Source organism: Suricata suricatta, chromosome 8 (assembly GCF_006229205.1).
Source record: "Suricata suricatta isolate VVHF042 chromosome 8, meerkat_22Aug2017_6uvM2_HiC, whole genome shotgun sequence".
Classification (NCBI taxonomy): Eukaryota; Metazoa; Chordata; class Mammalia; order Carnivora; family Herpestidae; genus Suricata; species Suricata suricatta.
The window spans coordinates 20,705,728-20,728,649 of NC_043707.1; the positions used below are offsets into that span (position 1 = coordinate 20,705,728).

A 22,922-nucleotide genomic window follows, 5' to 3' on the forward strand; every position below is an offset into this window, starting at 1 on the left:
AGCCCGCGCCGGAACTGGGGGCTGGGGGGGGGGGGCGAATCCGACCGGCCCCCCGCGGCGGCAGGAGGGAGTATCAGTAGGCTAGGCGGGACGGCGGGCCCAGGCGCCCGGGCCGCCGAGACAGCCACCAAAAGACCTCTCGCCCCGCCTGTGGCGCAGGGACTTGGCCTACAGGAGCCAAGCCCCACAGACCCGAGGATTCAGAGGTGTCCCCCCTACCCCGGAACCAGGAGAAAGGGAGCTTGCGGGCACACTCCCCCACACTGCCCCGAACCCTGGAACCCTGACTAGTTGCTCTTGGCCCTTTGCACCCCCTGGCAGATCATCCCGCAGTCCCACCCTTGGTCCTTCCCTCCTGGCCACCCTACCCTGCGCCCCCCCCCCCCCACACCTCACGCACCCGGGCACAGAAGGGGACTGAAGTGTTGGGCCAGACGAGGGGCATAGGCCCCCTGGACACTGGCTGGAAGGGAAGGCGAGGAGCTGAGGGCAGGGGGATGGCTCACCTGCGTCCTGCCCCTTTCCTGGGAGGCTGGAGGGAAGAGGCCAAGCCCTCTGCAAAATGTAGCAAATGTCTGGATGTTGCAAAAGTGTGTGTGTGCAAGCACGGACCCGAAAAATCCAGTGACTCCCCCCAACCCTTTCCCCGGATGAGGACGCTGACCTCAGCTAGGAGGGCGACTGGCCTGGAGCCTCAACGCCCCTAAGAGGTGGCGCTCTAGAAGCCCTCCCCATACTCCCCAGGATTGTCCGGCTCTCTCGTGACTGACGGGCTGCCAGGGCGGGGCCTCGTCTGCCCTGGCCCCGCCCCCCACCGCTCCCTTCGGGCAAAGGGAGTGAGCGCCGAGCCTAGGGCCCAGCTCCCCCTGCTGGCCGTACCTTCCCCAGACTCGTGCACCTCCGATCCTCGGTCCTGCCTCCCTGAGCCCAGATGCGGTGGCCTGGGCTCCTGGCAGGCGGCCAAGTGATTTGTGCCAGGAATTCCCCCGGGTTTCTGCTGGAGACCAACGTGTCGGCCTGGGGTTGGCCCATCCGCGTGTCCCCCAGGTCCCTGGTCCTGGAGTATGCCGCTGTGGGTGTGACGATGGGGGTCCATGGAAACGCAAGGGGGGTGAGTGTGTGAGTAGGCGTGTGTGTGATGTGAGTGTGAGTGGAGTGTGCATGTATGCGTGCATCCTTTGTGTCCAGTGACTGCATCCAGACGCCTCAGAGACCACCCTGCCCCAGGATCCTCCCCAGGCCTGTGCCTCACCCGCCCCTCAGGAAATCTGGCAGGGAGGCATCTCCGGGCCAGTTCTGGTCCCCGGGCAGCATAACAGGCACCCCAGCTCCCCCAGTGCTCCCCCATGACCCCTGCCCTCTCTCTGGAGGCCTGGGAACCCGCAATAACCTCTCCAGGGGTGAGGCTGCTCCTTCCGCCTGATACTGTCCCATCCACCAGCCTGGGCGGCACCCGCCAGGGTCCTTCTGGGGATCTAGGCCATCTGAGGGGGCCTGACCACCCTCTGGCCTGGAACCCTCCCACCTCACCCCTCTCCGCTCATCCCTCATTCCCATTGTGCAAAAGGGCTATAGGTCCCCCTGCCCTGTCTGGGTCCAGTTTACAAACTGCGGCGGCCCCAGGGCCTGGCCCCACGCTCCTCGGTGCGCCCGCCCTTCTCGAGCCCCATCTCCAGTGGGCACTGGGGCCCTCCACATGCCAGGTAAGTAGCAAACCCTCCTCCCACCAAGGGCCAAGTTTCAGAGAAGCCCCCTGTCACTGCCCCTGGCCCACCTGGAGCCCATCCGGGCCACCTCTCTCTCTCTCCCAGCCGCGACTTCTCCTTTTGCCTTAGGCCTCTCGACACCCCGTCTCTCCTGCAATAACAAGGAAGCAAGATTCCAAGTAGATGTCCCTCGCCGTGCGCCCTCTCTCTCTCTCTTTCTCTGTTAAGATCCTATTTGGGAGTTTCTCCCTCGTCGTAGTATCTAGAATGTTAGAGTCAGGAAGGGGACTGTAGTTATGTAGCCCAGCCCCTGTTTTCCAGAGGCACAGAGAGGGGCAGCGACGGCCCAATGCAGGAGCAGGACCAAAGGCCCGCTCCTTGGCCGTCGGGGCCCTGTGCTGCTGCCGCCACCCGCCACCTCTGCTAGTTGGGTTGGGACCTTTCGCCCCTTAGGAGAGGTGTTGGTCACAGATGTTTACCTCAGTTAATGTCACTGTCGAAGAAACAAATAGCAAAAAATTAATAACACCGTAGACACGCAGACTTAGAAGAAAAAAAACCACACACATAAAATCTTCCCCTTGGATTCTTCTGTGAAGGTGTGTGCGTGTGTGTGTGTTTGTATGTGTGTGTGTGTGTGTGTGTGTCTCCAATTGTGAGCAGGCCGGGTCATCCCGGATCTCTGTCACAGCCCCTGTACCTCCATACTGCTCCTGTCCTTCGGTGCTTCCCAGAGGCCCCTCTGAGCTGGCCTGTGGGGCGTGGGGAGCCCCCTGGGCAGGAGGCAGGGCCACAGGGTAGCTAGAGGCCCTGTTGTCAGGCCCACTGAGCAGAGCCCCACGCCTGCCGGTGCTCCCTGAGCCCGTGCTGTGGCCGGTGGGACACTCCTGGAGGCTAGCATCAGCATCCAAGCCTGGCTCAGGGCCTGGGCGGAACCCCAGCCTCTCGTGTCTTGCCACCTCCTCTCCCCGATGTGTTTGTAAATATTCTGGCATCCTTTGGCCCTGAGAAGGTTTTTAAATGTGTTATTTACTTCTCTAATCATGACAATTGCTATAAAATAAACAAAAGTCTAGAAAAATTACCACTGGTGGCTGTCTCGTCTCGGACGGAGTAGGGGGAGGGCACACAGAATTACTCTTGAACTGAAAACTTGACAGGTGTTCTGAGCGGGGGCGGGGGGCAGGGAATCTGTAGATTCTGAGAGCAACTACTTCAGGCCTCCTGGGCCTCTCCAGCCTGGAGTGGGCCCAGGCCAGGGCTTAAAGGTGATGGGAAGAGGGGCCGGGTTCTGGGAGGGAAGGGGCAGTGCGTTGTCCCCCGCCTGGTGTCCACCTTCACCTTGGAGTCCTTCCCACTGGGCAGAAAATAGAAGCAAGAGCCCAGAGGAACAGAGCAGGCTGATTCGCCCAGTCACCGCCCAGCAAATATTTACCGAGCACATTCTGTGTCTTGGGCCTCCTACTAGGAACCCCGGATACAGCAGTGAGCAGGACAGATGGCGTCCTTGTCCTCAGGCAGCCAGCGACGGAATGATGGAGACAGACATAACCCACATATAAGGCTGGGTGCTGGGAAAGTACGTAACTGGGAAGCTCATCAAGTTTGGGGGTGTCGGGAGCTCACTGAAGTCAGAAACCAGATGATCTGGCGTTCTCTGGGCGGTGGGGCATGGCTGCGTAGTCCTCAGGGTGGCCCCCAAAGTCCCACTCGTCCCCTCTTCGCCTCCCCTGTGCTGCCCCCCAGCCAAACTGGCCCTTGGGACAGCCGGGCATGCTCTCCCCTCAGGGCCTGAGTAGATTTGGGGACTCTTCCACATCTCCCCGGAGCTCCCTCCCTCATTTCCTTCAGGTCTCTGCTCGGGTATCAAGGGGTCAGAGGAGGCTGCCTGGGACGGGAACCCCTGAGCCGGCTTCACTCTACGCCGAGCGCCCACCGCCACTCACCATAGCGCGTTCCTGCCTGTTCTCCGTCTCTACCCACCGGAACGGAAGTTTCCTGAGAACAGTGCCAGTGTTCGGCAAACTGCTATCCCCTCTCCACCCCCGATGCCTAGTGGAGGGCCTGGCACAGGACAGATACTCCCCAGCGATTTGTCAGCTTAATGAATGAATGCCCGATACTATTTTAGGGGCCGAGGATCCAGCAATAAACACGACAAACAATCCCTGTCCCCTGAAGCTGACTTGCTGAAGAGGAAAATAGACATTATTTAGATTACATAATCATCTATGTGAAAAATAGAGAGGAGAAAAAAATTAAGAAAAGAGACAAATCTACTCAGACTAGATCAGAGGGGTGAGGGGTCACACCTGAGAGTTTTATCTAGGATTTGTTAAAAAAAAGAACCCTGACATTTCAAAATATCTGCCACTTCTCTGCAATGATAAGGATGGATATCTAGGGGCTGAACGGAACACTTTAAAATGGATTGTTAAGGGGCGGAGGGGAAATCTACAAATATCACCTTCTAACTGCCCTTGTGTCAGAGAATTGCCAGGACTTACCACTAGGGGGCCTCGGTTTTCTGCTGCTGTCGCTTCTGTCAGCTCTAAGCATCCCTGATGAACTCCCGTGTCAAGGTCACAGGGGCTTGGCTGGAAGGGTTTCCAGCTTCTCCCACACGCTATACTAAACAAGACAAACTCCTGCCACCCTTTCCATTTTGGGTGGGTAACCTCCCCTTGATCATGGTGACTTCCTTTCTCAAAGGCCCTCGGTGTCTTCTCGGGTCCATAGTCTTCAGGTTAGACTCAGTCCATCAGAAAGTTTCCAGTAACACTGAACTTCAGAAGGAAAAGGCTTTGGGGACGCCTCGTTGGCTCAGCTGGTTGAGCGTACGACTTCAGCTCAGGTTGTAATCTCGTGGTTCGTGAGTTCGAGCCCCGCCTAGGGCTCTGCGCTGACGTCCCAGAGCCTGGAGCCTGCTTCGGATTCTGTGTCTCCCTCTCTCTCTGCCCCTCCCCTGCTTGCACTGTGTCTCTCTATATCTCTCAAAAGTAATTAAACATTTAAAAAATGTTATTAAAGCAAGGAAGGAATTTTGTTCTTGATTCCTTTTCTCCCCCCAACATGGACCTTGAGTGCTATGCACACTTCCCCAGCTACTGGCCAGTGACAGCTATGCAGGCCAAAACAAGGGCCAGAAGGGCAGCCTCAACGTCCCGTTGTCCCCTTCACGCGATGCCATCTCAGCTTACTTACCTCACTGAGCGACAGTCTCCAAACAGCATCTCTCTCTCCAAAATGTAGAGCCTTACCTCCCTCATTTAGTGCCTGGTTCGGGGTAAAAATGTGGGTGTAAGAAAAGTAAATGAGAGTTATTTACTGGCAGTTGATGGGGAGGAAAATGCTCATCGCCTGGCCTTGGTTTTTGGATCTTTGGGAGCAAGAGAGAAATTCAGGGGGTTTCATTTGAAGCCAAAGAAAGGCAGAAGGGAATGGTGGCCCCAGGGGCCAAGAGTGTACGGGGACAGCCACAGAAGTAGGCTGTGTGATTAATACCGTATTGTATACTCAAAATATGCTCAGAGCGTGTATCTTAGGTGTTCCCACCACACACACACCCAATGTGAGGCAATATGTATATTAATTAGCTGGTGGTGATCATTTCACAATGTGTACATATTACAAAACATTAAGTTGTACACCTTAAGCATATACAGTTTTTGTCAATTATATCTCAGGTAAGCTAAGAAGAATAAAAAAAAAGAAGTAGGCTGGTCATAGTCTGACTCAGGAGACCGTGAACCCTGACTTGGCCATCCTCAGGGAGATTATGGAGGGGCCTGATGTCCCTAACAGGCGGTAAGGGGTCTCAAGTCATCCTATTTTTCTTTTTTTTTTTTTTAAGTTTATTTATTTTGAGAGAGAGAGAGCACACACGCACCGAAGGGGCAGAAAGAGATGAGAGAGAGAGAGAGAGAGAGAGAGAGAGAATCCCAAGCAGGATCTGAGCTGTTGGCACAGAGGCCGACTCGGGGCTCGATCTCACAAACTGTGAGATCATGACCTGAGCCAAAATCAAGAGTCGGACGCTTAACTGACTGAGCCACCCAGGTGCCCCTCAGGTCATTTGATTTTGAAATTAAAGGAAAACACTGGGGGCCTGCAGAAGGGGGAGGATTTGGGATTCTAGTTAATTACAGCCGTGATAAGGACCTTGGGATCCTCGGAATAGTATAAAAGGGAGTGGACGACAGTGATTTTTACCTGTTCAGGACTCACTCCCCCCCCCTTTTGATTGACAGCACCTCAAATGTCCCGTCCATGTTCTGTTTTTTTATATTTTTTATTTATTTTTGAGAGACAGAGACAGCGTGAGCAGGGGAGAGTCAGAGAGAGAGGGAGACAGAATCTGAAGCAGGCTCCAGGCTCTGAGCTACCTGTCAGCACAGAGCCTGACGCAGGGGCTCGAACCCATGACTGTAAGATCATGACCTAAACTGAAGCCGGATGCTTAACCGACTGAGCCACCCAGGCACCTCCCATCCATGTTCTTCATTCATATGGTTCAGGCTGATTCCTCTGGTTTGCTCCATGGGGTGGCCACATGCCCCAGGTGTGGCCAACCAGCACATTCCATTCCCTGAGCCACAGCAAATGGCTCAAGTGTGGACATACAACCTGAGTGAGGCAGCTCCCGGCCTGCTCCTACACCTGATACTGGGTAAAGTATTCTCTTTTCATAAGATTTGCTCCATTTCTGGGATGTAAGGCGGGGCCTGCTGGCAGCCATCTTTGCCACCACTTCGGGTAGATTCTGTCGGAGCATGACCGCTATACAGAGCAGGGCCAAGAGATTAGGAGACAGGGAATCTGATGGCAGTATTTGAACACTAGGATCCAAGACTGAAATTAGATACAAATAGGTCTTTCAGTTAATGAGCCAACATGTTCTCATAAATCCTTTTGAGTCTGATGTCGGCAGCCTGTATATAAAGGAGTTCTAATATCCAGAGAAACCTAATCTGTAAAACCCCAGAAGCCACTAGTGTCTGTGGAGCCCTGCTTAGCAGCATCTCCTGACCAACAAGTGACCTTGATCAAGAGAAGCCATTGAGCCCTTCTGGAGCTGGATGCTCACTTCCAAAGCTGAGATTACCAGAGTGTCCGCCAGGGCCCATTTGGTCTCCAACAACAGAAAAACCCAACTCAAACTGGCTGATTTGTAAAAGCAAAGTCCCGAAGTAGAACCAACTTCAGGGCGCCTAGGTGGCAGTCGGTGAAGCATCTGACTTCAGCTCAGGTCATGATCTCACCGTTTATAAGTTCGAGTTCTGCATCCGGTAAGCTCGAGCCTGGCTTTGGGTGAGCTGGAGTCCTGCATCACGTGAGCCCCCTTCCCTCCCTCTTTCCCTCTCTCTCTCTCTCTCTCTCTCTCTCTCTCTCTCTCTCTCCCTCTCTCTCTCTCTCTCTATCTCCCCTCTCTCTCTCTCTCTCTGCTCCTTGTGGGATTCTCTCCCCACCTCCTCGCCCCCTTGTTCACTTGTGTCCTCTCTCTCTCTAAAAAGCAAACAAAAAACAAAACAAAAAAACTTCAGGTGCAGTTTAATGCAAAGGCTGCAGCTTCCACACCAGGATAGGGTTCTCTCTCTGACTGCTCTACTTCTGGGTAGACTTCTTCCTGGACTTCTCTCCTTGCGGTGCAGGGTGGCCGCCAGCCACCCCGATTTCCATCTCTCAAGAGCGCCGCCCAACAGGAAAGAGTGTGAGCCCTGCCTTTCTCTGTGCTTGCTTCCTTCTCTTTTCTTTTCTTTTCTCTTTTTTTTATTAATTTATTTATTTTTGAGAGAGAGAGCCGGGGAGGGGAAGAGAAAAGGACGGAGAGAGAATCCCAAGCAGCTTCCACACTGTCAGCACACAGCCTGTGGTGAGGCTCGAACCCACAAAGCATGAGATCATACGTGACCAAGAGTCCCACGCTCAACTTCAACAGGCTGAGCCACCCAGGCAACCCCGAGCTTGCTTGGTTCTGATTGGGTCCTGCGTCCATTGCTGATCCAATCACATGGCCCAGATAATATAGTTCTCTGATTGGCTGAGGCCTTTGTCACCATGCTCAACCCAGAACTGGGGTATTTTCCTGTGGATAATTGGAGGCGGAGGGCAACATTTGGCCCCAACTCTGCCCCCTCAGTGTACCCATGCCCTCTGCCATGTTGTTTTGCAATGTGGTGTTAGTACACCTGGTTCAACCGTAGCTTGGCTAGACATCCACTTTGTTTCTGCTTGCAAATCTGCTCCATAATCCTCCTTTAAAAAACTTACTGGGGCAGGAAAAAAAAATTGTGAAGAGTAATGGCTGAAAACTTCCCAAATGTGATGGAAAACATCAATCTGTCCATCCAAGAATCTCAGCGGACATTATTCTATCCTATTATTATATTAGCCGAGCCATGTTTTGATTACCTTTCCTTTTCCCGAATTTTTATTTTCCTGGTGTTTGTAATTTTTTTTCACTTGCTTAGAATAATCTATGTGCTTATTATTAACTCATCCCCAGTCTCTCCACTCGTTATTTAAGTAGTTTCCCCAAGAGATTCGTTCGTTTAGGTGGTTTCCAAATTTAACCTTCTAGAAAACTGCTAGAGCCCAGCCCCCTCCCTGCCTTGCGCCAGTACAAACCAGCTGCTCTCCAGACCTGCTGCGGTTTGTCCTGGGGTCTGTCTCTCCTTTATTTCCCCGAGGAGTCCCTTTCCCTCTTTCCTATGTTGGAGCCTTTCTTCTTGTATGGAATTATGTTTCTCTTACTTGATTCACTGTTTCCTGAGCACGTTCTGTGAGAGAAAGAGCACGTTCTCCTGTAGCTGACCGATAAAGGGTGCGTAAGAAGTAAATGTTTTAAGTTCTTGCAAACAAATTGTATGGGCTATTGCCAGATTTCTTTCTCAAAGAGCCGCTAAGGATTTGCCTCTCCATCAGCAAAAGTGACAGTGTGCTCCCAACCCCCCACCAGCCTTTCATTGTTGCCTACCTCCCAGTAGAAAGTGCTAACTCATCAGTACTTTCATTTGCCTTTCTCTGGTTTCTAAGAAGCAGAGCATCTTTAGTTTATGTATTTGCCATTTGGATTTGCTCCTCTGTGAAGAGTCTGTCTCTTCACACCTTTGCCATTTTTCTTTAGGGCTGGTAGTCTTTTGCCGACAGTCTGGGTGGACTGACGGTATCCCACGGGCTGGGCTTGTTTATTTGCCAGATTGGCAAATATGAATCTCTTAACGTTTCATAATCTTCCCTCGTAATTTTAGCATAGATTCATCTAACAGAGTTTTGGTGGCCTCTGGGCTTCTTTTCTCGCTTTGAAAATTATCCCCAATCCCTAGATTTTAAGTATTGTTTCCTAAGTTTTCCCCTAAGGCTTTTATTAAACTTTAATTCATCTATAATGTACTTTTGCCCCCGGTACGTGGCCCAGTTTTATTTCTTCATTTCTTCCAATCCGATAGCCAGCTGTGCCTACACCTACTACCAAGCAAACCGGCCTCTTCTGACAGAACTGGACCTCCGCTTTTGTCATGGCTTAAACTCCCATAAGAGAACGGGTTCCACTTCTGGGCTCTTTAGTTAGTTGTCACAGCTGTAGATTTGGGACATTTCCCATGTGCAATTTAATGTAGTGTTACCTGGGGCGCCTGGGTGGCTCAGTCAGTTGAGTGTCTGGCTTCGGCTCAGGTCATGATCACATGGTTCGTGGGTTTGAGCCCCGCGTCGGGCTCTGTGCTGACAGCTAGCTCAGAGCCTGGAGTCTGCTTCCAATTCTGTGTGTGTGTGTGTCTCTCTCTCTCTGACCCTCACCTGCTTGGGCTGTCTCTCTCTGTCTCTCAAAAATAAATAAATGTTAAAAAAATTTTTAATGTAGTGTTACTTAATTTTTAAAAGGTCCCACTGGCATTTTAAAAATTTTTTTTTAATATTTTATTTATTTTTGATACAGAGAGAGACAGAGCATGAGAGGGGGAGGGCAGAGAGAGAAGGAGACACAGAATCTGAAGCAGGCTCCAGGCTCTGAGCTAGCTGTCAGCACAGAGCCCGACGCGGGGCTCGAACCCACGAACGTGAGATCTGACCTGAGCCGAAGCCGGATGCTTAACCAACTGAGCCACCCAGGCGCCCCTTAAAAATATTTTTAAGTAGAGTGCATGCCCAACATGGGGTTCGAACTCATGACCCTGAGATTAAGAGCCACACTCAGTACCAACCGAGCCAGCCAGGCGTCCCCCCCAATAGCATTTTGATTGGAATTCCATGTGGGGGCATCCATGTCCTTTTGATATTTTAAGTCCTCCCATGTTCGGATGTTAGCTCTTCTTTATACTTTAACATAGTTTTTCTTCATGGAGGTCCTACACCTTCTCTGTTAGATGTATCCCCCTAATATTATAATTGTGAATAAAATCTTTTCCTTTTTTTATTTTTAGCCAATGATTTCTTATAACATCGAGTTGCCTTATCTCTTCTTTTTCAGTGGTGAGCATTTCTTTTTTTTTTTTTTTTATCCTGGTGTATTTGGTAGAACCTCCAAAAACACTGTTTCGGTTTGATTCTAAGGGAAATGGCTTCAGTATCTAGAATGATGTTTGCTGTTAGTTTTGGCAAAGACCTGTTATCATACTTAAGTAGTTTATGTGTTTTATTGAGTAGGGTTTGTTTTCTTCAAAGACAAAGTTGTTGAATTGCATCAAGTGATATGATCACTTTGTTACCCTCTTTAATGTGGTGTAAACAATTATGTCGATCAATTACTTGATATTGAACCTGTCCAGCATTTTTGAAATAAGCTCCATTTGCTCAAAGTAGGTTATTCTTTTGATAGACAACCATATTTTATTTGTTAGCATTTGTTCTTTTTTTATGTCTATTTTTGAGAGAGAAGAGAGAGAGAGAGAGAGAGCACAAGTAAGGGAGGGGCAGAAAAAAAGGGCGACTGAGGATCTGAAGCAGGCTCTGCACTGACAGCAGTGAGCCCAACACGGGGCTCAAACTCAGGAACCAGGAGATCATGAAGTGGGCCCAGGTTAGGCATTTAACAGACTGAGCCCCCCAGGCGCAAATGAAGCAAAACGGTATGTAACGTAAATGTAAGTTAGGACACAGATAGAACCAAATTAAGGTAGGTTTGTGAGTTGCTTGTCTGGGTCACCAAGATTCAGCTTGGCTAAGAGTGGGAGGGGAGGTCCCCACTGCACTTTCTTTTTTTAATGGCCATTCGAGGGCAGGTCAGAGTGTCCGGGAAGGAGGAGAGCCTCTGGGGAGGAGGTGAGACTCTGCAGTGTGATTCCTGGTTTTCTCCACTTCCCTCCTTTCTTCTTGGTAATAACCACATACCTTCCATCTTATTTATTTTAGATGTTTATTTATTTATTTTGAGGGAGAGAGAGCAGAGGCGGGTCAGAGAGAGAGGGAGAGAGAATCCCAAGCAGGCTTCCCCCCCCCACCCCCGCTCTTGCCAGCGTGGAGCCTGACCAGGGCTTGAACTCACAAACCATGAGATCGTGACCTGAGCCGGAATCAAGAGCTTGACTCTCAACCGACTGAGCCAGCCAGGCACATCCTCCTACCATTTTATTAACTGGACGAAGCTATGTATGCAATGGAGAGGCTACCTGAAGTTTTGAAACCCAGCACTGCCCTGGGCAACTTAAGCACCTGTGTGGGGCTGGTTTCTTGGCTGTAAAACAGATTTGTGTGAGGATTAAATAACACAGAAGCAGCACAGAGTCCACAGATAGTCCACACCTGGGCCACCCGACTCCTAGCAGAAGGCTGCACTTTGTTCTGTGGGCAAGGGGGAGCCATTGCAGGTCCTTGAGGTGGGGAGTCACCAAGATCCAACAAAGCACACTAGGAAGGGTTGGGCACCAGAAAGTGGATTGAATTAACCTGATGTTACAGGAGAGGAAACTGAGGCACAGAGAGGGGAAGTTCCTTGCCCAAGGTCACACAGCTCCAAAATAATGGTGCCCGGCATCTGAACCCAGGTCTTTCTGACCGCAGTCCTCTCATTCAGAGGGCCTGTCCGTTCCCCCACCCGAGGGTCTGGGAGGTACCCCCAGCCCTCCATAACCCACGGTGCAACCAGCTTTTTGGGAGGGACGAGCATCTCCTCTTGGGCCCTAGCACCTTCTGTACCTGCCCCCGCATGAGTCACTCACCAGAGCCCGAGTGAAAGAACCACCTCCCGGAGGAGTTCTCTGTGTGAGTGCATTTCGGGTTCCCGTCTTAGTCACCACGTCTCTTGGTTCCCACCCCTCCCCCCACTGCCAGGAGCCTGCAAGTCCCCAGCCAGAGGCGCCCATGCCACCCCCACTGGGACTCGGCCCTGAGGGTGGTGACGGCTGGCTAGTGGGGCTGGCGAGTCCTTAGATGTGGGCAGGATGACCAGCGGGCGCTAGGACCCCTAACCACGCTGGCTTCCCTCAACCTAAGTGAAAGCAATGAACTGTCAGGTGGACAGTCTCAAAACCGGCAACAACTGACATTTCTAAAGTGCTGACTTCAGCCAGGTCCTACTCAAAGCCCTTGGTATCTTTTAAGACATTTATTTAATCCTCATAAAAGCCCATGATGTACTATTATCCCTATTTTGCAGCTGAAGCAACCAAGGCTCAGAGAGGGGAAGGGACTTACCCAAGACAGAGTCAGCAAAGGACAGAGCAGGGAGTCTGGACTGCCTCCGTGATGGGCTTTCCAGCAAGGGCTGGGGCTCTGCCCTGGTCCCACTCCTGCACCTTGGGCCAGGGCCCCTGAGAATGGCGAGCGGGGGCAGGGGGGGGGGTCCTGTCTGGGGGAAGGGGCTGGTTCTACCCAGCACAGGCGAGCTCTTGGCCAGGCCACACGCAGCCACCCCAGATCACCAGCCTCGTCAGCCTCCTGGCCTTCGTGGGTGGCTTGCTTGGCTTGGAACACTCTCCTCCTTCTCTCTACTGGACCAGCCCCCTCTCCTGGACAGCTCCAGGGCAGCGGCACCTCCTCAGGGAAGCCCTCTGGCGTGTGTGCCCCACTGAACCCCTCACACTTCCCCCTAGTGAGCCCCAAATTTACCACTTGCTTTCCGTGACCTTAGGCAAATGACTGAGTCTCTCTAAGCCTCACTTTACTCATCGACAAAACGAGGCCAGTGATACATCAAGGGGTTTTTGCAAGGATAAAGAGGCAAGTGGAGCTTCTAACAGGGTGTGGCCGCAGTAGGCGCTCACTAAACAGCATTGATTTGTGTACGCTGGGTTGTGTTTCTGTCTGGACCAAGTGTTCCGCAAGAACGGACGTGGTGTCCTGCTACCGTGCTCGTCCTGGATCCCAGCACCTGGCCTGCCCTGCAGGACACCTCAGCATGTGTCCTTGTTTCTGGACGGATGGCCACGGGTCCAGCTTCCCACCCGTGAATGGGCTGAGGGCTGGGGCCCAGCGCCCGCCAGGTGGTCGGGCTGGCCTTGGCCTGCTCCGGGAGCTGCCCCTTCCCCGTTGTGTGACCTTGGACAAACCACTTAAGTTAATCTCTCAGCAACTCAGGGCCCTTGTGGGCCAAGTGGGGGTAACGGGCATCCTACTTGCAAGGGCCCTTACGGGCATTAACTGAACTGGTGTTTACAAAGCCCTTGAGCCAGAGCCGGCCCACAGTCAGTGCTCTAGGAGTGTGGTTGAAAATAAAATACGTAGCAGCAGCCCCTGCAAGGATCAGCTTTTCTGTAAACACTTGGCCGGCTCTCACTTCCCGCCCTGGGGACCTCGGGGTCAGGGTCACAAGGAGCACCTGTTGGGGCGGCGCCTCCGACATGCCCTGCCCTGGCGTGCCAGCTGTTCCCCTGAGGCCCTGCTCCTGGCTGCCCCTCCCGCCGCAGCTCCCGGGACAGTGCTCCATGCATGGAGCAAGCCAGACCGGCCGCGGGATCCACGAGCAGAAGAAAGCAGTACACCTTTATTTTCCAACCGATCGGACATCTTTTTCCTGACTCTGACTCCCCGCTGCCTCTGACAATATACTCAACATACGTTTGGGGAAATGCAGTCCCAACCAGTGATTTTTCAGTCACTTTGAAGGCTCTGAGTCCCGGGCACTGTAGGACATGGTGTTTTCCCCGCACTGCTTGCCTCTGGGCTGGCCTGAGGACCCCAGGCCCACAGGGCCGATGAGGGGTGAGTAGGAGCCCATTAGAGTGATAATGCAGGTGGGGGTTGGGGGAGGTTTGGACTCAGCTGAGGCTGGTTGACGCTTCAGTCCCATCCCCCAGCCCCTTCCACCTGCCCCCGTGGCGGGCCACCCGAGTGCTGTGGTTTCCCTTTAGCTACAAGGCTTCCACACGTTCACTCTTGCTGTGTTTCCTCAGGCCTCCTGCTCAACGCCCAGTTGGGCACCAGCCCTCAGCTCCAAGGTCGCATCCCGCCCCCCCCCAGAAGAGTGAGCCTCCCTGGTGGTGAGCACCAGCCAGACATTCCTCCCAGCGACATTCTATGTCCTGGTCGGAGCCTGCAGAAACTTCCGGAAGGCCTCTTCACTGTGCAAAGGATGTGGGATACCCCCGCCCCCTACCCCCCAGATACCCTCCCATTTTCCCTCTCTGCTCTGTCCCCTTCATGCCCGCGGGTAGCTGGTCAGACAGACCACAGCACACCGGGTAAATCTGAACTTCAGACAACCAACAACAATGTTTTGGTACAAATACGTCCCAAGTATTGGATCTGGAATTTTTATTTGCCATATCTGACGGTGCAGCTAGGGGGGGCCAGCGAATCCAGCTGCGGAGGGGCTGTTGACCCCCTTTCCCTCAAAGCCACCAAACTCCGGGCACCTGGGTGGCTCAGTCAGTTAAGTGTCTGACTTTTGATTTCGGCTCAGGTCATGATCTCACATTTCATGTGTTCGAGCCTCACGTCAGGCTCTGTGCTGACAGTGCGGAGCCCACTTGGGATTCTCTCTCCCTCTCTCTGCCCCTGCCCACCTCCTTCTCTTTCTCGCTCTCTCTTAATAAATAAATAAATAAACTTTTAAAAAAACTTTATTAAAAAAAGAGGCACCAAACTCCTTGGGGACCCTTCTCTCTCTCCCTCCTCCCAGCCTCCCCCGCCTCCCTGCTCACGGTGAGCCCCAAGGAGAGGTAGAGAGGAAAACCTCCATCAACTCAATCATCCTCTGGCCCAGCCCCTTTCCTCTCTTATCACACGTGGCCTTCCTTCCCCAGTCCCTTCTGCCTCGCACCTGGCACAATCCTTTGAACTGGCAGTTTGGCTTCTGCGTTGTGGGGGGTGGCAGAAAACAGATCACGTGTTCTGACACCTCAAGTGAACAGGCCACCAGGCACCGGCCACAAATCGGCCCTCCACACCATTCTGCCGTGCACGCATCCTCTGCTTTGAGATCTACTACAACCTGCCCAGCTCACAGATGAGAGCACTGAGGCTCAGAGAGTCAGGGCCTCCCCCAAGTCACAGAGCTGGTGTGTGGCAGACTGGAGGTCTCTATCAGGGGCCCCTGGGGTCGCCCAGAGCAGGCTCCTGTGTCCTTGGAAACCTGGCTTCCCTCCAGCGGCTGAGTAGCAGGGACAGGGCTGTTGAGACCCCAGTTCCCCACGGGCCCCCTAGGCCTTTTCACACGGGACCTGGTCCTGAAGCTGCGTGGTGCAGCCTCATCCCACCCCACCCCACCCCCCCTGCAGCTGGGGCCTCGTGTGACATTTCCTCTCTGAGGATCAGCCACAGCCACCGCTGGGCTGGGGGAGAGGGAGGAAGAGGAGGCCCCTTCTACCCATGGGAGCTGCTCGAGGCGGCCAGGCCCGGACGCACGCGTGCGGCTCAGGAATGGGAAGGCCCCCGTCAGAACCAGCACCGCTGCCCCCAAAGTCCCAGCAAGTCATTTCACGGCTCCAAGTCTCCGATTCTTCATCACAAACAGGGCCCGCAATACTTTCTACGTCACAGAGCTCATGGAAGGATTAAACATGGCCTTCGGGGCACCTGGCTGGCTGAGTCCGTGGAGCCTGTGACTCTTGATCTTACCATCGTGAGTTCAAGGTCCATGTTGAGCACAGAGCTTACTTAAAAAAAAAAAAAGTAAAATAAAGGGGCGCCTGGGTGGCGCAGTCGGTTAAAGCGTCCCGCTTCGGCTCAGGTTGTGATCTCACGGTTTGTGGGTTCGACCCCCAGGTCGGGCTCTGTGCTCACAGCTAGCTCAGAACCTGGAACCTGCTTTGGATTCTGTATCTCCCTCTCTCTCTGACCCTCCCCTGCTTGTGCTGTCTCTCAAAAATAAACTAAAAACATATTTAAAAATTTAAAAAAATTTTAAAAAGTAAAATAAATAAATATTTTTAAGTGGCCTGAAATAATAAAAATAAACTGGTTACCACTTAGAGCGTATTATACACCAGACACTGTTCTAGGCACTTTACATAATACATTAAATTATTTAATCCTCCCAACCACCCTGGGAGGTCGGTGCTATTATTCTCCCCACTTTAAAGATGAAGAAACTGAGGCAAAGAGATGAAGCCACTTGCTGCTGGAGTCTGTAAGTCAAACTGAGGGCTCAGGGGTCCACGCTGTTAACAGCCACGACTTACATGTGAAACACAGCCCCGAAGTAGCCTCTACACCTCCAAATCAGGGATCACCGACTAACGTGGCCCAAGAATAGACAGATGCTCACAAATGGAGCAGAAAACCCGAGACACAGACCAGGGGGATGTTGGGGAGGCGGGCACCATTTCAGGAAAATACTGATTATTCACTAAAGGGCAGTGGGACAAGGTTTTGCCCTCTGACACAAATAAGTAAAAGGCTGCTCCATACGGCACACCTGACACCAGGATAAATTACACTGAAGATTTAAATGAAAACCATAGGCGCCCCAGGGGGCTCAGTCGGTTAAGTGTCCGACTTCCACTCAGGTCACGATCTTGCTGTTCGTGAGTTCGAGCTCCACATCGGGCTGTGTGCCGACAGCTCAGAGCCTGGAGCCTGCTTCCGATTCTGTGTTTCCCTCTCTCTCTGCCCTCCCCTGGCTTGTACTCTGTCTCTCTCTCTCTAAAATAAATAATAAACATTTAAATAAATTTTTAATAAAAAAATAAATGAAAACCATAAACCACTAGGTAAAAATAAAAAACTTCTCCAGGCAAAGGCCCCAGTGGTATAAGCAAGCCATCGAGAAGTAACACAGGTGGATTCGCTTGGTGACGATTCACCAAACTTCTAATCTGATGCTTTGCTGTGTTTGCTATACTTCCGAGGTCTTTTGTGTGTGGTCGGTTATAAAAAGAGCCAAACTAGGAAAGGGACAAACTGGGAAAATACATTTGCTGCCCCAAATCACCCACCAAGAGTTAATTTTCCTAATATGTAAAGTGCTCCTAGGAATAAACAAGAAAAAAAAAACTACTCAAAAAAATGACACTGGACACAAATGGATCACAGAAAATACAGATGACTTTTGACACACAGAGATGCTCCTCTTCCCTTCACAACCAAAGAAATGCAAATTAAAACTGCAGTTAGATGCCAATTCTGACCTGACAGTTTGGTGAGAAGTTAAAGAGTTCAATAGCACATTGAGTTGGCAAGGATGTGGGGAGACAGGCCCTCTCGGATCCTGCTTGTGGGGGTGTCAGCTGACCTCCTCCCCCAAAGGGGAATTTGGCAATATCTACCCAAATCACACATGCTCGTTCACTCTGACCCAATGACTCCACTTCTAGGCATTCGTTTTACAGAGATACTCCCACATATGCTAAAGGGCTGAGGTAGAAGATTGTTTAGTGCAAGGTTTTTTTTTTTTGGTAAATTATTGGAAATAATCTAAAATGTCCATCCCTGGAGGGCCTCCTGGGCGGCTCAGTCAGTTAAGCGTCTGACTTCAGTTCAAGTCATGATCTCTCAGGTTGTAAGCCCCCCATGTCGGGCTCTGTGCTGACAGCTCAGAGCCCGGAGCCTGCTTCAGATTCTGTGTCTCCCTCTCTCTCTGCCCCTCCCCCGCTCACGCTCTGTCTCTTTCTCTCTTTCTCAAAAGTAAATAAACTTTAAAAAATAATAATAAAAAAATAAAATGTCCAACCCTGGAGAACTAGTTAAGGCACATCCACATCCAGGGCACCTGGGGGGCTCAGTTGGTTAAGCGTCCAACTCTTGGTTTCAGCTCATAGTTTGTGAGTTTGAGCCTGGCTATGGGCTCTGTGCTAATAGTTCAGAGCCTGGAGCTTGCTTCAGTTTCTGTGTTTCCCTCTCTCCCTGCCCCTCCCCTGCTTGTGCTTTGTCTCTCTCTCTCTCTTTCAAAAATGAATAAACATTAAAAAAAACTGTTAGGGGCCTCTGGATGGCTCAGTCAGTTAAGCATCTGACTTCGACTCAGGTCATGATCTCACAGTTCATGGGTTCAAGCCCCACGTCGGGCTCTGTGCTGACAGCTTGAAGTTTGGAGCCTGCTTTGGATTCTGTGTCTCCCTCTCTCTCTGTCCCGCCCCCACTCACTCTCTGTCTCTGTCTCTGTCTCTCTCTGAAAAGTGAATAAACATTAAAAAATTTTATTAACAATTTTTAAATAAATAAAATAAAATAAAAGTCATCGACTCTAAGGAACCCCGAATAGCCAAAATAATCTTGAAAAAGAACAATAAAGTTCAAAGATGCACACTTCCTGATTCCAAAACTTATTACAAAACTACAGTAATCAAAACAGTGTGGTACTGGCATAAAGACAGACATATAGACCAATGAAATAGAATAAATAGAATAGAGAGTCCAGAAATAAGCCCTCACATACATGGTCACATGATCTCTGACAAAGGGGCCAAGACCACTCAATGGGGAAGGGACAGTCTTTTCAACAGATGATGTTGGGAAAACTGGATATCCACATGCAAAAAAACAAAAAAACAAAAAAACAACTAACCCAAAGACAAAAACGAAAACAAAAACAAACACAAAAAACAAACAAACAAAAAAACACAAAATGGACCAAGATGATCAACTATAAGACCTAAAACTAGGGCCACCTGGATGGCTCAGTCGGTTAGGCTTCCGACTTTGCTCAGGTCATGATCTCCCCGTCCGTGAGTTTGAGCCCCACATCAGGCTCTGAGCTTTAGAGAGCCTGGAGCCTGCTTCGGATTCTTTGTCTCCCTTTCTCTCTGCTCCTCCCCCACTCACGGTCTCTTTCAAAAATAAATAAAACTAAAACAAATAAACATTTTTAAGAAAAGACCTAAAACTATAAAATTCTTAGGCAAAGGGAAACAAACAGGAGAAAAACTTCATGACATAGGATTTAGCAATGATTTCTTGGAAAAGGCTCAGAAACAAAGGCAAAAACAAATACACGGGACTACATTAAACTTAAAAACTTCCATGCATCAGGGCGCCTGGGTGGCTTAGGCGGTTAAGCATCTGACTCTTGGTTTCAGCTCAGCTCATGATCTCACAGTTTGTGACTTCAAGCCCTGCATTAGGCTCTGCGCTGACAGTGCAGAACCTGCTTGGGATTCTCTCTTACTCCCTCTCTCGCTGTCCCTCCCTCCCTCATGCTGTCTCTCAAATAAAAAAATAAATAAAATAAAATAAAAAACCTTCTGTGCATCAAAGAACAAAATCAATGGAGTGAAAAGGCAACACCCAAAATGGGAGAAAATATTTGCAGATCATATATCTGAAAAGGCATTAATATGCAGAATATATAAAGGGCTCCCACAATTCAACAACAAAAATCCAGACAACTAGATTTTTTTAAGCGGGCAAACAATTTGAATAGACATTTCTCCAAAGACAATACACAAATGGCCGACACGCACATTAAAAGACGCTCAACATCACTAATAACGAGGAAAATGCAAAGTAAAACCACAATGAGATATCTCCTCACCTACATTACGATGCCTGCTCTAAAAAAATAGCAAATAAAGAGAGTTAACAAGGGCGCAGAGGAATTGGAGCCCTTCTGTGCTGCCGGCAGGAATGTAAAATTGTGCAGCTGCCATGGAAAATAGTATGCAGGGCCGTAAAAATTTTTGTAAATGATCCAGCAATTCCTCTTTGGGTATACACCCGGAAGAACTGAAGCAGAACCTCAGAGAGATATTTGCACATTCACGTTCATATCGGCATTATGTTCACAACAGCCGAGAGGTAGAAGCAACCTTAGAGTCCACGAAAGGATGAACGGATTAAAGAAAACGTGGCGTCTATGTGTACAATGGGGTATTATTGAGCCTTCACAAGTTAGGAAATCATGTGCCACAACACGGATGAACCTTGGGGACCTGCTAAGCTGTCTGTCACCAGGAGCAAAGAGGTATATGATTCCAACGATATGAGGTACCTCAAGTATTCAAATGCGTAGAAACAGAAAGTAGAACGGTGGTTACCAGGGCCTGGGGGGAGGGGGGCACGCAGAGGTGCCGTTAAATGGGTTCAGAGTTGGAGTTTTGCAAGAAGAAAACGTTTTGGTGGAGGCCTGTTGCACAACGACGTGAACATCTTTAACGCTATTCAACTGTACCCTGAGAAACGATTAGAGGGTGAATTGTGGTGTGTGTGTGTATGTGTTTTTTTTTTTACCACAATAAAAAAAAAAATTAAACACCGCGGTGGGACACCAGTTTGCAATCTCTCCTTTTAGACAGTGCTTCCCCAGGGCCCGGCAGGTATCACTTGCTGGGACTGTGGGAAGCTTGTCGGGGGGCGGGGGTGAGGGGGCTCACATGCTCGAGGCTCAGGCTGCCTTTACTTGATTCATTCAACAACACTTCCCAGGCGCCAACTGCACGCCACGCCCCAGGCCCTGGAGTGACAGAGAGGAGTGTGGAGCTGGAAGTCTAGAGGAAACGGATGACAGACACCGAACGCATGAAAAGTCAGCGCTGATGGTACCAATTCAATGGGGTTACAGGAGACAGGGTGACCAGGAGGCCACGGATTACACGGAGCAGAACGGAAGGGCTCTGAGAAAGGGGACATCGTCTGAGATCCCAGCGACAGAAGAGCCGGGGCCTGGGGCGTCTGGGTGGCTCAGTCGGCTGTGCATCTGTCGACTTCAGCTCAGCTCATGATCTCTTGGTTCTGGGTTCAAGCCCCGTGTCAGGCTCTGTGCGGACAGCTCAGAGCCTGGAGCCTGCTTCGGATTCTCTGTCTCCCTCTCTCTCTGCCCGTCCCCTGCCTGCGTGCTGTCTCTCTCTGTCTCAAAAATACACAAACATTAAAAAAATCCTTTAGAAGATCCAGGGCCTCTGAGGTGAGAGAGCGCCAGGAGGTGGGAGAGTGCGTGCAAGGTGTGCAAGACCTGGAGGCGGGGGGGCGGCCTGGCTGGCTCGCAGGGGCAAGGGCAGGAAGGTCTGACTCAGGAGCCGCTGGGGAGGACGGCTGGACGGCCACCAGCAGCTGCGTGTGCACGACACAGATAAAACCCAGTCTTTTATCAGCATACTAGTTTTGTGAGCTTAAATGCATCACTCTTTTACGATACAAAAAAATACATTAAAACATCAAACTGTATTGTTCTAGAGCAAGACGGGGTCAAAGTCTCGTATTTGGCTCTACACACCCACTGGGTGCTGAGTCTCTGAATTAGCTGCTTGGCATGATTTAAAAACCACCGATCTGCTTGGGCCCCATCACCCCCGCTCACGAGATGGGTGTACTGAGGCCTAGAACGGGGAAGGAGCTCCAAGCAAAGCCCAGGGCTGAGCAGGAGTTAGGCCTGGAGGTGGTGGCACCTGGCTCCCTTACTTACTATGTGGGGCATGGGAGCACCCTCTTCCTTTATGGGGAGGATCTCCTCCCCCACCCCTGGGCAGGCTGGGCATGGCCTGGGAGGGCCGGCTGGGGCGTAAGCCAGTGGCTTGCTGGCTGGGCTGGGAGTGTCTGGACTCCACAGGACCAGCCCCTCACTTCCTGCTGGTCTTCTGAGCCCCCTTCTGCCCTCTCCCATGATCCTCTGGGCCTGGGTCCCCATCCTCGGAGCCTATCTGAATCCGCCCCTGTTGGTTTCTATGGCTTGCTCCCAGGGTCTCTGAAGGACTGGACGGTCTCTCAGGCTCTGGTGCCTCTTCAATCATCCTTATAGCCCATGCGGTGGCGGCTAGCGTCCCAGCGCTGCCACCAACCAGCCACGTGATGCGGGCCCGCGGTTGAGAGGTCTGCCTGTCAGAGCTGGGAAGGCTCTGGGCTTCCTAAGACTCGATTCCAAATCCCCCTGTGGGACTCTTCCCACACCCAGCACTGCCCAAACCAATTTTCTGGTTATTCGTCCTTAAAATCATGTCCTTTTTAAACTGAAATTCATTTAAAAGGCCACGACATGTCACACTCCTCCAGAGAGCCTTTCTCTGTAACCAGAATTGAGGAGAAAATGCCTTTCTCTCCCCGGGATTTAAGGGGAGTTAGCGCTGCCTCTGTTTTAAGTGGGCGCATATACACGGCACCCCCAGACTTTGGCCACGACCAGCCTAGTTCAGAGTCCTGTCTCGTCGAGGGTTCCGAGCTGCGTCACCTTGGGCAGGTCACTCAACTTATCTGGGCCTCAGTTTCCCCATCTGTAAATAATAACAGTACCCACCTCACAGGGGTGTTGTGGGGATTCAAGCAGTGAGTATAGACAGGAGGAGTGACGGAGAAAGTGCCACCACGCAGCTGTTGGACACGGAAGCCCACTGTGGTACAGAAGGGATGACTAATGAGGTGTGGGGAGGGGAGGGACGGGCTCGGAGCACCTGGGAGCCTGCCTCCCCGCAGCCCCTCTCAGCCCCAGTCAGCTCCCCTCCCCCTCAGTCCGTCTCCCTGAGCCCCTGCTCCGGCCAGGCTGCTTGATTCACTTCTCTTCTCTCACTTCTCCTCACACCAACCCCATGAGGGAGGTAGTTCACTGGACCCACTGCACAGAAGGGGACGCTGAGGCCCGAGGAAGGCACATAATTCCTCTGCCTGTCTGTGTGCACCAGGGTGGGAGGAAGACGCAGTGGATTCTGGGCTCCCCCACCCCCATCCAGCCCCAGCCCCCCCCCACGCATTATCTCTAGGCGGCAGCAGCTGAGCCTCCCAGTATCTCTCTGATCCCCCAAATTTCCGGTTCCCCAAAGACAACTCAGGATGTGGGGAGGGAGGGGCAGGGAGAGGAGGAGGGAGACAGAGAACAAGAGAGAGATCATAGAGGGAGACAGAGAACCACAGAGAGATGAGAGAGAGACAGACAGAGGCACAGCGAGGAAAGAGACAGAGAGACTATCCAAGACAGAGAGC

At 51.5% G+C, this 22,922-nt stretch overlaps 1 protein-coding gene across 1 annotated transcript in view; it reads left to right on the forward strand.

Annotated features, from left to right (window-relative positions):
* Positions 1 to 2,133, forward strand: part of SBK1 (SH3 domain binding kinase 1) — a 23,067-nt gene extending 20,934 nt beyond the window's left edge. The window contains exons 5-7 of the mRNA XM_029945704.1: positions 1,048 to 1,111; positions 1,601 to 1,703; positions 2,028 to 2,133. Coding sequence (XP_029801564.1) covers positions 1,048 to 1,111; positions 1,601 to 1,703; positions 2,028 to 2,133 — 273 coding nt within the window. The remainder of the gene's footprint in view (positions 1 to 1,047; positions 1,112 to 1,600; positions 1,704 to 2,027) is intronic.
* The last annotated feature ends 20,789 nt before the right edge of the window (positions 2,134 to 22,922 follow it).